This window comes from Mobula birostris, chromosome 7 (assembly GCF_030028105.1).
Source record: "Mobula birostris isolate sMobBir1 chromosome 7, sMobBir1.hap1, whole genome shotgun sequence".
NCBI lineage: Eukaryota > Metazoa > Chordata > Chondrichthyes > Myliobatiformes > Myliobatidae > Mobula > Mobula birostris.
The window spans coordinates 69,096,000-69,111,510 of record NC_092376.1 but is presented as its reverse complement, the minus strand read 5'-3'; the positions used below and the strand labels follow the sequence as shown (position 1 = coordinate 69,111,510).

At 40.7% G+C, this 15,511-nt stretch overlaps 1 protein-coding gene across 1 annotated transcript in view; it reads right to left on the bottom strand.

The window, feature by feature from the left end:
• Window positions 1–15,511, bottom strand: part of naalad2 (N-acetylated alpha-linked acidic dipeptidase 2) — a 104,563-nt gene that overhangs the window by 54,093 nt on the left and 34,959 nt on the right. The window contains exons 5-7 of the mRNA XM_072264360.1: window positions 14,348–14,473; window positions 12,061–12,247; window positions 1,454–1,541 (exon numbers count right to left, since the gene is read on the bottom strand). Of these exons, the coding sequence (XP_072120461.1) occupies window positions 1,454–1,541; window positions 12,061–12,247; window positions 14,348–14,473 (401 nt within the window). The remainder of the gene's footprint in view (window positions 1–1,453; window positions 1,542–12,060; window positions 12,248–14,347; window positions 14,474–15,511) is intronic.

Below are 15,511 nucleotides of genomic sequence, written 5' to 3'. Positions count from 1 at the left end.
ACAAGATACATCTAATTACAGTCCAAGGTCATGGATTGTGTTATTGACCATGCTGTTAAGTGATACTTACTAATACTCAGTTTTGGTTTCGCGGGAACACTTAGCTTCAGAAAATATTGCGACTGGGTGTAAACACATAAAAAGAGCTGTATTTCAAAAGCAAGGTGGGAGTGATTGCTCTGAGCATCAAGGTAGTATCTTAATCAGGTGCAGAAAAAGGAGCCCCAATTCATTTCAGCCTCAAAAGATTTCTGCAGGGAGTTTCTTTGGGACAGTGTCCAAGGCCCAGTACTCTTCTGCTGTTGAATTAATAACCTTCCATTCTAAAGATCAGAAATGGGGACATTTATTGACAATTGTAGAATTAGGTTCAGTAAACTCCAAATAGTAATATTAAAGAATCAGCTAAGAGGCAAACAGCATTTGAGTTACCTAAATTCCTGGCATCCAGAGACATTCTAACCATCCACTTTTGACACTCACTGGTATTATCATAACCAAAGTACAAGTTATCAATATCTAGGCAGTCTGTATTACTTCAATGCCAGGTTTCTACCATGACAAGAGATTAGTGGGAGCTCAGATGAAACACTTCAAAATTGTTCTGAAAGCCTCCTTAAAAATATTTAACATTCTTGGCTTGAAAAGTGCCGCATCTGTACGTGGCTTCTGTACTTTCTGGCAGACTCAGTTACGATTAATCATAATATTTCATGCGCTCTGACCCTGAACAGCTTCTAGATAGTTTGCGATCACAGGGATCGGTTGCTAAAAGCTGGTTTTGTCAGTGTTACATACCATAAAGGAATTTAACAAAATCTGCATATGGTCAAGGCCATTTCTCTCATCTTTTTTCATCAATTGTTTATCATCAATGTCTATCAGAGGGTATGATTATATACTCAAAGTGATTTCACAAAGAAATAAAATACAAAAAGAATACTCATTTATCTGATAGCTTCGATGGATGTTAAGACACCCCTAAGAATATCATGATTTGAAGCGTTGTCATGATGCAATTCAGAGAACTACAACATTCAATTTCCAGTTGCAAGTATGACCCAGGTAGGCTACTTGAAAAACTTTTAAACTTGCAGGAATTATTTTTGTGTCTGCAAAACAAAAATCTATACATTTCTATAGAAAAAAATTATGAAAAAATGTCAAAGCAAGACAGTATCTCTTGTCATTTTGGAACATACTTTGAGACAAAATTTGATTTCAATGGATACAATAGTTAGTACAAATTGCTTAAAAGCATGCAAAAAACATTGTTCAGTTATTTTACAATTACATGCATTGGTTGCTACTGATATAGATAAAGTAATATCTGTATGCCAAAAAAACCTACTGGTGTTATAGTTAAGTCTATTAAGTGGGAAACTCATCAGCTCAAATCCTACCCTTGTAGTGAAAATTTGAAACAAAACTCGTAAGAATTCAGAGAACTTACTGCAGCAACTTTTCTGCATCATGATAGCCAATAGGATGAACAGGGATGTTTGGAAGGCCAACAGCTTCATCCAATCGGAAGGCATATTCTGTGGGGGAGGTGGGGGAAGAATAAGAAAAGCTTTTAGTTTCAAAACGCATGGATCTACATTGAGTTCATTTTCAGCAATTTATTATTGACAATGGAAATATTTTTGTGATTACTTAGGCATCCATTTTTACATAAAGTTCTCAATGATAACATACTTCAAATCAATTATACAAATAGCAACAGCAGCTGTTTCCATTAGTACACAAGGATGCTGACAAATTCCTATCCAAAAGATTTTTTAAAGAAAGGACTTCGAGTGGATTCAAAGGAAAGGGAAAACCAAATATTTAAATATGATGTCAACTTCAGTTCACATTCTTTTATTCATTTGCATTCAAAAATAAAAGTGTTTAGAAAAGTGATGGATTCTGGATATTAAGGGAATCAAGTGATATGGTGTTCATGCAGGAAAGTAGTGCTCAGATAAAAGGTCAGCCATGATCTGACTGAACAGCAGAGTAGGCACGTAAAGTTGAATGGCCTAACAAGTGTCCGCATTCACACACCTCCAGGCTTCTCTTGCATCCTCTTTAAAATGCTTTCAACTGAAATTAGTGTTCCTCTTCAAATGCCTATTTCCTCAAGCTTTACCTCCCCAGAACCAAATAATATTCTCCTCAGGGTTTACCATGCTTTCAGTTCATCTGTTATCTGCATATTTCAATATGAATACTTCAATACTCCGGTCCAGGTAATTATTTAGAAAGTTTAGTGCTAGTGCCAATCCCTGGAGGAGTTCTTTATGTTCCTCCAATCTGATATCACACCCTCTACTCCCTGTCCCTTAATTACTTTTCTACTATTACCTTTAAAATCAATTTTGCTTCAAAATCATTCATATTACATTGTCATATATATCCTGAAAACACACATCCATCAACTACACCACCTTCACTATCCCCTTAATCCAAGATGCCATATATGGCTTGTCTTTAATGTGATTTATTTCCTATTTAATTTCTTGCATTCTTCAGTAATTTTGCTTAATTTATATTTCTTGCTATGATCACCAATTTGTTTTCATTTGTTCCAAAGTAACTCCACGCTGGAAAAACTGTCCATATGCATTATGAGCTCTACAGTTCAACTGGCCTGGAAATTCTACACATGGTACTTGTTCATAATAGACATGGCAGTAAATGCTCAGGTAGGAAGCACTGTAACATTCACATCTCTAGTGTCAATATTGTTGCTTCAAAAGAAGGAAATGTGATTTTTGCCAACAGATGAATTTGTCACTTATAAAATCTGTCTTTATCTCCATGCAAGATTTTAATCTTTGTATATCTTCAATTTTTATCACGTTACTTTGGTAAAAATAGTAGCTCCTTTTAATATAGATTTATGGGTCTACAACATGGAAACAGGCCTTTGGCCCACCAAGCCTATCCTGAAGAAAAAACACTCACTTACATTAATCCTTAATGCACCAGAGTCCAGAATTCTTCATTCTCTGCTGGATCTACTCTTTCAATAAGCAGTTTTTAAACAGAAGATTAAAACCTTGGCCAGTTCCACTTTAACAATGCTCCGCAGGGACTCTGTCCTTTTTCCCCTCTGCCATTCTCATCATAACCTCCACCCCCGTCTGACCTTACATCAGACCACAAGTCCCAACACCACACTTTCTACTTCTCTTCTGCCCAAGGTACCCTTTTCCTCAGCATCCCACTCCCCTTCCTGCGCTCTCCCTCTGATTACCTTCTTCTGAGCCTATACTATGGCCCAGCTCCAACCCATGTACCCACACCTCAATGTGTTCCAAGTCCATTAGCAAGGAGTCATCACCCATCTCTAGACTTAATAGATGAACTTTTCTCACCATCTCCTTTCCTCTTGGATACCCATATTTGGCCTTTTACCATCTCTTGACCCTTAAATTCCCTACAGCCGTTGCAACTTCAGATTCATTTATTTATCACATGTACATCAAAACCTGGCACGTGTTAACAGCCATCACAATCTAAGTATGTGCTGGGGGCAGCCCACAAGTGTCACCACACATCCTGACACCAACATTGTTTGGCAGAACAACACAGAACACAACAAAACAGAACAAGCAACAGCAGCAAATCACTCCCTCTCTCTCAACCCCAGACAGGCCATCTCTAGCCTCCAACGGTCTTTGCAGACATTCAACCTCCCTCAGTTAACCACTTCCCTCACGCACTCCATCCTCACCTCATCAAACCCACAAACAAAGGCAGTGCTGTTGTGGTCTGGTACACAGAACTCTACCTTATAGAGACAAGACAACAGTTCTCAGGTTCTCATACCTATTACCGGAGCACAACCCCTCTGACGAATCATTGTGGGCATGGTACTATATGCAACACTCAGGGGCTGCTCTGAGCACATCCTTAGCTGTAGGTTGTTAATGCAAACAATGCATTTCACTTTGATAAATAAATCTGGGTTATTTGGGTTTATACAACAATCCAGCATCTACCCAGTGGCGAAAGTAACTGGTAACATAAATTTCTTAAAATAGAATTGTCACTTCTAGATTACTATCACTCCTGCACCTAACTTAATTTGTGGAAAATTGACCACAGATTTCCTATATGCAAAATTCAATGCATGTAATTGCTATTCTAGCCACCCACACTCGATCATTAAAGTGATGGATGGAGCTAGGAATAGTGCTCAAGCAGTACTTCTTCAGCAAAATTTGTTCAGCAATGCTCTTCGCTGTACTTATCTGAAGCAGATACAATTTTAAATGTTATTACAATGACTGATTGTCCAGTATTTTATAATCAATTACCTTCCATGCTATTAGAGAAAACTTTGTATTAGGTCCTACATGCTCACCCTCATCACCTCCAGTTGTTCTATGTCAGGGGTCCCCAAACTTTTTTGCACCGTGGACTGGTTTAATATTGACAATATTCTTGCGGACTGGCCGACCGGGGGTGGGGTGGGGTGGGGGCCGGGGGGTGTTCAGGTAGTGTTAAACTCACCTTAACATGCCTTTTACAGTTAGGGTTGCCAACTTTCTCACTCCCAAATAAGGGACAAAAGTAGCAGTCAAATCCCAGGACACTTTACCCCAGGAAACACTACCATGACCACAGTACGTGTGCTTGCAACACTGTGTGCGCGACAGAGTGATCAGCAGCACTGGGACTCCACAGGGGACTGTCTTGTCTCCCTTTCTCTTCACTATTTATACCTCGGACTTCAACTACTGCACAGAGTCTTGTCACCTTCAGGAGTTTTCGAATGACTCTGCCATAGTTGGATGCATCGGCAAGGGAGATGAGCTTGAGTACCGGGCTAAGGTAGAAAACTTTGTCACATGGTGTGAGCAGAATTATCTGCAGCTTAACATGAAAAAGACTGGTGGTAGACCTGAGGAGAGCTAAGGTACCGCTGACCCCTATTTCCATCCAGGGGGTCAATGTGGACATGGTGGAGGATTACAAATACCTGGGGATACGAATTGACAATAAACTGGACTAGTCAAAGAACACTGAGGCTGTCTACAAGAAGGGTCAGAGCCATCTCTATTTCCTGAGGAGACTGAGGTCCTTTAACATCTGCCGGACGATGCTGAGGATATTCTACGAGTCTGTGGTGGCCAGTGCTATCATGTTTGCTGTTGTGTGCTGGGGCAGCAGGCTGAGGGTAGCAGACACCAACAGAATCAACAAACTCATTTGTAAGGCCAGTGATGTTGTAGCGATGGAACTGGACTCTCTCACTGTGGTGTCTGAAAAGAGTATGCTGTCTAAGTTGCATGCCATCTTGGTCAATGTCTCCCATCCACTACATAATGTACTGGGTGGGCAAAGGAGTACATTCAGCCAGAGACTCATTCCTCTAAGACACAGCACAGAGCGTCATAGGAAGTCACTCCTGCCTGTGGCCATCAAACTTTACAACTCCTCCCTTGGAGGGTCAGACACCCTGAGCCGATAGGCTGGTCCTGGACTTATTTCATAATTTACTGGCATAATTTACATATTACTATTTAACTATTTATGGTTCTATTACTATTATTTATGGTGCAACTGTAACGAAAACCAGTTTCCCCCGGGCTCAATAAAGTATGACTATAAGCTTTGCGCGGGCACCGTGTGCACATGCACGTACATACCGATTTCGCCCCCCACAAATTGGTTTTGCCTTCATCTTCCCGACTATACTATACATACATTATTTCTACTTTATATAGGCTGTGTGTTTATCATGTCATTCCTGCTTTTACTATATGTTAGTGTTATTTATTTTTGGTTTTATGTGTTATTTGGTATGATTTGTTAGATTATTTTTTGGGTCTGGGAACGCTCAAAAATTTTCCCCGTATAAATTAATGGTAACTGCTGCTTCACTTCATGCCATTTCGGCATGAAAGGTTTCATAGGAACGCTCTACCTTAGCGGGGCAAATACGGGAGAGGGGCAGTCCCGCATGGGACAAACCAATTTAGTCCAATATATGGGATGTCCCAGCAATTACAGGACAGTTGGCAACCCTATGTTCAAGTTCAACAGCGCATGACAGGGAATGAGGAAAGGTGCAGCCGACTCATATCGCTACCTCACGGCCCGGTAGCACATGCTTTGCGGCCTGGTGGTTAGGGACCGCTGTTCTATGTGAACCAGACAGAACACAGCAGTACAGTATAGTACAGGCAAAACTTTTAGCCTGCTTCAAGATCGATCTAACTCTTCCCTCCCACATAAATCTCCATTTTTCTTTCATCCATTTGTCCAAGGGTCTCGTAAATGCCTCTAACATACGACAACCCTTAGAAGCACATTCCATGCATCCGCAACTCTGTAAAAATCCTACTTCTGATATCCCTCCTATACTTTCCTTCAATCACCTTTTAAAATTACATCCACTCATATTAGACATTTCCACCTTGGGAAAATAGTGATGGCTGTCCACTCTATCTATGCCTCAAATCAGCTTACACAACTCTACTAAAGAACCTTTCATCCTCCTTCTCCCCAAAGAGAAAAGCTTTAGATCGCTCAACCCATCTGAAGACTTGCTCTCTAGTTCATGCGGCACCTGGTAAATCCCTGTCCTCTGTCTAAAGCTTCCACATCCTTCCTATCTAAAATGAGGTGACCAGAGCTGAACACAATACTCCAAGTGAGGCCTAATCAGAGTTTTGTAGAGCAGCAACATTACCTTGCAACTCTTGAATTCAATCCCCTGGCTAATGCAGGCCAATACACCATATGCCTTCCTGGCCATCTAGTCAATTTACAGTGCATAGCAACTTTACAGGATCTATGGATATGGACAACAAGATCTCTACTTCGCCGCACTGCTGAGTCCTGCCATTAACCCTGTACTCGGTCTTCAAGTTCAGCCTTCCAAAGTGTATCACTTCACACTTTACTGGATTGAACTCCATCTGCCACTTCTCTGCCCAGCTCTGCATCATTTCGATATCCTGTTTTACCCTACAACAAACATCTACACTATCCACAACACCACCAACCTTCATATCATTTGTAGACTTACTAATGCACTTTCCACTTCCTCATCCAAGTCATTTATCGAAGTCACAAAGAGCAGGGGTACCAGAATAGATTGCTGCAGAACACCATTGGTTACCGACCTCCAGGCAGAATACTTTCAATATACTAAAACATTGACTTCTGTGGGCAAGCCAATTCTGAATCCACTCAACCAAAGTTTCCAAGCCCCCTGACTTTCTGAATGAGTCTACGATGGGGAACCTTGTCAAATTCTTTTTCTAAAATCTATATACTCCATCCACTGCTCTACCTTCATCAAATTGTTTTGGCACTTACTCGAAGACCTCAAGATGTACAGCCTGCTCTTCACAAAGACATGCTGACTAACCCTACTTGGTTCTGTAAATGTTCATAACTCGTCTCTAAGAATCTTCTCCAACAATTTGCCCACATTAATGCAAGACTCTCTTGTCTATAAATCCCAGTTTCTTGAACAAAGGAATAATATATGCCACTAATCTTCTGGTACAATTCCTGTGCCCAGTTAAGATGTAGAGATCATTACCAAAGGTTCAGCAATCTCTTCCCCCAATTGCTGTAGTAACGTGGGGTACTGCATATCCTTTCCGAGCGTTATCTACCTAAAGTTTTTTAAAAGTTCGGGAACATACTGTGTTCAACGTTGCCATGTTCCAGTATATCAGCCTGTTTTATGCTGTCCTCACATTCATCAAGGTCCCTCTCACAGGTAAATACTGAAGCAAAGTCTCCATTAAGGTCCTCCCCACCACCATTGACTCCACACAAACACTTCCTCTTTCATTCCTGATCAGTCTTACTCTCAATCTAGTCATACTCCTGTTAAACGATACGAAAACCTGGTGTTGATAACAAGGATAATCTTAGTTACAGAGCGGCAGTGATCTACTTGTAAGACCATAAGACCGAGCAGATCAGGCCATTCAGCCTATCCAGTCTGCTCCACCATTCCACCTTGGCTGATCCCAGATCCCACTGAGCCCCATAACCCTCCCTTCTCACCATATCCTTTGATGCCCTGACCAATCAGGAAACTATCAACTTTGGCTTTGAATATACCCACAGACTTGGCCATCACCACCGTCTGTGGCAGAGCCTTCCACAGATTCACTACTCTGGCTAAAAAAAAATTCCTCCTTACCTCAGTTCTAAAAGGTCGCCCCTCAATTCTGAGGCTGTGCCCTTTAGTTCTGGATATCTTCAGTAAAGGAAACATCCTCTCCACATCCACCCTATCTAGTCCTTTCAACATTTGGTAGTCATTTTCTTCTTTTTCTTCAAAAAGATCCCCCTGCATCCTTCTAAATTCCAGTGAGCACAGACCCCAAGCTGCCAAACACCTCTATGTTAACTCTTTAATTCCCAGAATCATCCTTGTGAACCTCCTCTAAACTCTCTCCAATGACAACAAATCCTTTCTGAGATATGGAGCCCAAATCTGTTGCCAATACTCCAAGTGCGGCCTGACTGGTGTCTTACAAAGGCTTAGCATCTCCTTGCTTTATGGCTGATGCAGTTTAATCCTGATAAGTGTAATGTGATACAATTTGGTTAAGTAAGGACATAAACAATAAACCAGTTGTTTTGGAAGCATTGAGGAACAAAGGGCAAAGGTGTGCAAGTGGCAGCACTGGAAGCTAAGGGAAAGAGGGCATATGGCATATGTAGGGAGGCCCTGGCAGAACATTATAAAACAATGGCTCACCATGTCTGGAGTACTGTTTGCAGTTCTGGTCATCACACCATAGGAGTAATGCAATTACACCCTAGAAGGCCAATGGAAATAACATAGAACTTTGCCTGGGATGCTTTCCTTGGAGGAGGCTTGGGGGATACCTAAAGAGGTATACTCAATTAGAAACAGCACAGATAGCATTGATAAGAAGAAAGTAACCATCTTGGAGATGCCCAATTCCAAAAGGTACAAGCTTAGAATAAGGAAAGAGTTTTAGAGGGGACATAAGGAAGAATTTTTCCTTTCAGAAGGTGCTTGCAATCTGGAATGCAATACTTGGGAAATTAGTGAAGACAGATACTCTTACAATGCTTAAAGCATCATCTGGATGACTACTTAAATTACTAAGGAGTAGTAGGTTAGGGACCAGTGCGGATAGGTACATAATGGTTGCCGTAGACATGGTGGACCTAATGTCTTGTTTCAGTGCTGTACAACTCTAAGACATTCATGAAGAGGTCATCCATCTTGAATGAATTAAGAGACAAGAATTAGTTAGCACATTGGAATTACTGGGATCTTTGGGAAAGGAATGCCAACCTGGATGATTATGTCACCACTATCATGGATGGTATGGAGAAAATGTGGATCAAGAGAAGTCAATCTGAGTGTTGCCAAACTGGAAACAATGGATGAAATGGGAGATCCACTGAAATCCAGAACTGTGACATTGAAATCAACTGTCCCTGGCCTATACAAGAAATCAAGATGCAGTGTCTGCAAAACTATCGTGCATGCCAAGAAGCAATGCCAGTCCAAAATCAATTCCAAGAGTAGTCACCAGTTGTAGCAGGGCCTACATGCCATAACAGGCTACAAAATAAAGTCAGGCAGCATTGCTGAGAGAAGCACATCCCTTCCCGATCAGCTTTTCACATTTGGAACAGAAGGGAAATGGAATGTTACCCTCCATGACAGCTTGATGGCATGAACATGAACTTCTCTAACTTCCGCTAATGCCCCACCTCCCCCTCGTACCTCATCCATTATTTATATACACACATTCTTTCTCTCTCTCTCCTTTTTCTCCCTCTGTCCCTCTGACTATACTCCTTGCCCATCCTCTGGGTTTTTCCCCCCCCTCCCCCTTTTCCTTCTCCCTGGGCCTCCTGTCCCATGATCCTCTCATATCCCTTTTGCCAATCAACTGTCCAGCTCTTGGCTCCATCCCTCCCCCTCCTGTCTTCTTCTATCATTTTGGATCTCCCCCTCCCCCTTTCAAATCTCTTACTAGCTCTTCCTTCAGTTAGTCTTGACGAAGGGTCTCGGCCCAAAACGTCGACTGTACCTCTTCATAGAGATGCTGCCTGGTCTGCTGCATTCACCAGCAACTTTGATGTGTGTTGCTTAAATTTCCAGCACCTGCAGAATTCCTCGTGTTTGCGTGTTCAAATTCCTAGATCTAGGTTCAACACCTCCCTTTGCAACTGGATCCTTGCCATTCCAGCTAAAAGACCATAACCAGTAAAGCCATCCAGTAGGATTACCCTCAACATTGGTGTCCCACAGGACTGCATGCTCAGCCCTATACCATTCTCCAGGTACACTCACAAATGCCAGATTCTGCTCTAACTCATCTACAAGTAGTGGGCACAATTTCAGTTAACGATGAGTCAAAGTATAGGAAGGAGACAAAGATCCTTGAGGCATGATGTCTTGACAAAAACCTTTCTAGCAATGTCAGGAAAACAAAAGAACTCGTCATGGACTTTAGGGAGGGGTGGGATGCCTACAGCATAAAGGTTAAGAGATTCAGTTTCTAGGAGTGATCATCCACAATAAACTGTCCTGGTCCAATCACAGATGCCATGGCCAAGAAAGCTCACCAGCACCTCTACTTCCTGAGGAGGTTAAAGAAATTTGGCATGTGCCATTTGAACTTCACCACCTTTGATATATGTGTCAGAGAAATCATCCTACCCAGATGCATCATGGCTTAATATGGCAATTGCTCTGCCTGTGATCATAAGAAAATGCACTAAGGTGTAAACACAGCTCAATGTATCATGAAAACCAGCCTCCCTTCCATACACTGTCTATATTTCTCACTGTCTTGGTAAGCAGCCAACATAATCAAAATCCCACACATCCCAGACATTCTCTCCTTCCCCCTCCTATCAGGCAAAAAGATATATAAAAAAACTTGAAAGCATGCATCACCAGCTTCTATCCTGCTGTTATAAGGGTATTGAATGATCCCCTAATACGATAAGAATGAACTTTTTGACCTTGCAATCTACCTCATTATGAACTTGTATCTTATTGTCTGCCTGCACTGCCCTTCCTCTGGAACTGTAACAGTCTATTCTGTTTTGTTGTTTTCTCTTATACTACCTCCATGCACTCATGTGATGGCACTGATCTGTACGGATGTCATGCACAAAGAAATAAAATTCACTATCTCAGTATATGTGACAGAATAAACCAATTCACATTTGAGGTGAATTTGGCCTCCTATAATGGTTCCAATCCACCAAAGACCATTGAATCTGTTGCAGCTAAATAGGACTACTAGTCCTCTTTGATGTAATAGACTGAGCTAATGTTTAGTGGGGAACCTCTTGAGTGTGGGAGAAAAAGAGGGAAGAAGATGAGAAAGAAGTTAATGGCAGGAAAGTCAAATTTTGTTCAACACTGCAGTGAACCCTGTATAAAGAGGAGAGCAATTTAACTCTGCTGGGGGTGGGGAGGACTTGGTTCAGTTTTTCAGGATGAGCCATGATGCTCTGAAGAGCCATCTTCTCTGCATTTATCTTGTGTAATCATGTGATAGTATAGATTTCAACCCCATGATTTGAAAACAAATAAATTTGATCACTTCTGTTATTATTTTTGATAATACGAGCACATGTTGTGATTTCTGCTGTTTTGCCCAAGGCTGAGAGTTCAATCTATTTAACCCCACTTCATTAGGTAAGAATTGTTCAAGAAACTCACCATTTTGATGTGTATTGCTCAGAATCTTCCATAAAGTTACTTTCCTATGGTCATAACAACTAGAATTAAAATAACTCATCTTACATAACCAACACAGAAGGGGTAGGAAGGCTTTCAATTCCTTGACTACAGCAATTTACAAGTTGGTTTATATTGTTCATTTCAATGTTTTGTAAAATTTGAACCAAGTATCAAACAATTGTTGCTCAAATTGGAACAGAGAACAATGCATTAAACCTGAAGACTTACAGATACTGGAACAATTTAGGTCAAATTAAAATAAGGCAGAGATTTAACAGGTTACCAAAGTGATCTGTCTTCACTCTCCTCAAAGGATAAAAATTGCTTGCCACAGTACATACCATTTGCTGGAAATCCAGGAGTTAGAGGATCTCCAGCTCCATCCGTGAGCAATACATTTCCACGCTGAACACCAGTCCCAGGGAGGTTCCAGCCACTTGGGTAAGGTAGCACCCCTGGTGCACCATAATCAGCTGGGTCAGAGAAAAGAATGATTCCTTTAGCACCGGCTTCCACTGCGTTCTTAACCTAGGAAGTTGGAACAAGGCACCAACTTAAACTGAAAATAAAAGTATTTTCTATTTTAAAGTACACTTTTTAAAACTTTTAGGCAAGAATTGTTCAGGCCTTTTTATAATTTTCAAATATCTGGATTTGCAGTATAGAATGTTAAATGTCTTAAAACTCTGAACAATCAATGCTGGAAGAGGAACTGGGAACCTGGTACGATCTCCATCTGATCAGCAGGGATTTGAAAACAAAGGTACTCAGCAATTGAAAAACAAGATGTGTGTCGTAGCAATTGGAGTAGTGTGTCCACACATCAGACAGCAGACCCCTGCTCTGCGCTGTGTTGGCAAGTAATGTTGAAGCATTTGGGAGACTCATGGTCCACAAATACAACAACTATGAGGGTATAGGTAGGGTATATACAAGCAGGCTTTTCCCACTGAGGTCGGGTGAGACTCGAACTATAGATCATGGGTGAAATGGTTACAGGGAACAAGGTGGAATTTCTTCAGAGGGTGGTGAGAGTGTGGAATGAACTGCCAGTGGAAGTGATGAATGCAGGTTCGATTTCAACATTTAAGAGAAGTTTGGATAATCACATGGATGGAAAGGGTATGGAGGGCCGAGGTCATTACTTTCATAATTTTGAAAGTATTATCATTTAGAGTCATACAGAACTACAGCACAGAAACAGGCCCTTTGGCCCATTTAGTCCTTGATGAAACATTATTCTACCTAGTCCCATCGACCTTCCTATAGGGGACCAAATGGGGAAAAAAAAAACCTACCCTTTTGCCTCCAGCCTATATGGTTCCATAATAAAGAAAGCACAGAAAGAATTAAGATAGCAACCTCCAACAATCAGTATAAACCACCACTACTGGCTTAAGTTGGCATGAGCATCATTTGCCCCAGGACTGCTCCTGATCTACACAGACAAAAGAGACAGCAGAGATTTCCCAGGCCTCAGTCTGTTTACCGAGCCTGTGCCTGGCTAAATATCAGCAACATCCAAGATGATGGAGGAACTTAACAGGTCAGGGTGTGGATGGAAAAGCATATTTGATGCTTCATGTTGAGACTCAATCTGGATAGAGCACTGACTGCTGCTTCAGGTTGAAATTCTGCCTGACTTGCTGGGTCTGGTACTCTTGATACAATATCTGGTGTCTTGAGTCTCAATGCATGGTGTGTTGAAACCAATGGTAAAAAAAAATGGTTACGGAAAGAATAGACCTTTTATATTTTTATTCAAATTTTGTTGGTTTAAATGTAGTGAATTTAAGTACAGTAAATACATGTTTATTTAAGCATTAATAGTTTTAGAATAATTCATTCTCACTTTTTCAAATACAATGTGTTTCTAAATTTACTGGTTACTATTTCAATGTCTATGATTGAAAAAGGTAGGCAAAAGTGGACGATTTTACAAAACGTTGATCTGAATATTGTCACTGAGTCACTAAATAAAACCCCAAATAAAATCCAATGGCTTTCAATGGCCTGCAGTGGTTCAAGGACCACATCAGGTTCTCACAGGTAGTAAGAAGTGGGATGGATAATGAATACTGGCTTTAACAATGGAGACTATATTAGAGAATCAAGGAAAGAGTTTAAAATCTTTCCAAATGACTGGGTATATTTGTACTGATGATTGAGAAGTAAAACAATAATAAAAAGAAAGTAGGATGCTTAGTGAGTTAAGCTGACAAAAAATGTTTTGGTTCTTTTCTGCTATTAATTTCAGTCGTGTTCTGGATCTGTGGATTACATGCATGAGTGAGTTCCCCCACAGACAAGAAATTTGTAACAGTTAACATAAATTGCGCAAACCTGTGATTGGATACAATGAGTAATGCACCCATTTTATAAATATGCACAATTATATTGTTAAAATAAATTTGTGCCTGAACTGAAATAGCAAAAATATACCTGCAAGTGTGTCTGTACTTAATATCCTCATGCTTCATATTCAGGACTTCTAAGATGTAGAGGCCTGGTTATTAAACATACTGCTCAAAAAGATTCTACCTTATCAACGTTTCTTCTTCAAAAATGACTTTTACTTGATGTAAATGCAAAAAATATAGTTTGGGCCATAGACAGAAGAGTCACTACCTTGTTTCCTCTGAAGATTTTCCCATATCTGGCAATTACAATCTTCCCAGTGACGTTGATGTCCATTTCCTTTTGTAGCCAGGAGAAATCCTCATGACGAGCATAATTAACATAGACCAAGTCCCCCTGCACATAAATACAATAAATTACTTGAGAGCACAATGGAGAAAAATGCATTTCTAAGTACAATAACAAATTTGCAGATGATATTAAATTAGGGGGTCTTGTTGATAGTGAAGCAGGTTTCAATAAATTGCAAAGAGATCTTGATCAGTTAAGGAGATGAGCTTAGTAATGACAGATAGATTTCAACCTAGATAAGTATGAGGTGCTGCATTTTGGACAAACGAGGGTAGGACGCATACAGTGAACGACAGGGCAAACAGAGGTACCTGGGAACACAAGTGCAAGGTTTGTTAAAAGTGGCCATGCAAGTAGACAAGGTGGTGAAAAACAGGTTTAGCATGTTGGCCTTCATTGCGGTATCGAGTTTAAGAATGGGGATTTTATGTTGCAATTTTACGAGTCTTTGGTGAGGCTACATTTAGAGTATTGCATACTGTTTTGATCACCCTATTATGGGAAAGACATCGTCAAGCTGGTGCAGAAGAGTCTTATGTGGATGCTGCCTAGACTGGACAGCCTAAGTTATGGGAAGAGTTTGACAACACTGGATGTTTATACGCCCTGGAGCACAGGAGAAGAGGGCTGATCTCACAGTAGTTTATATCATGGGGGTATAGATAGGCTGGATGGTTAGTCTTTCCCCAGGCATGGGGAGTACAAAACAAGGCATAGCTATAAGAAGGGAATGATTTAAAAGAGACCTGAGAAGTAACTTCTTTACACAAAGGGTGGAGAGTACTTGGAATGAGCTGCCAGAGGAAGTGATTGAGGCAAGTGTAATTGTAACATTTAAGAGTAATTTAGATAAAGATATAGAGGAGCTTTGAGGTTATGGGCCAAACACAGGAAACTGGAACTAGCATGGAGGATCCTTGGCTGACACTAACAAGATGGGCCGAAGGTCCTGTTGCCATGCTGTATTACTCTGATCTACATTATAGATAGAGAAAATCTTAAATGAGTATTAATAGTAAATGATATTATAAAGCATTTAAGATACTTTAAATTCTACTAATTTATATACAAACTATTTTATGA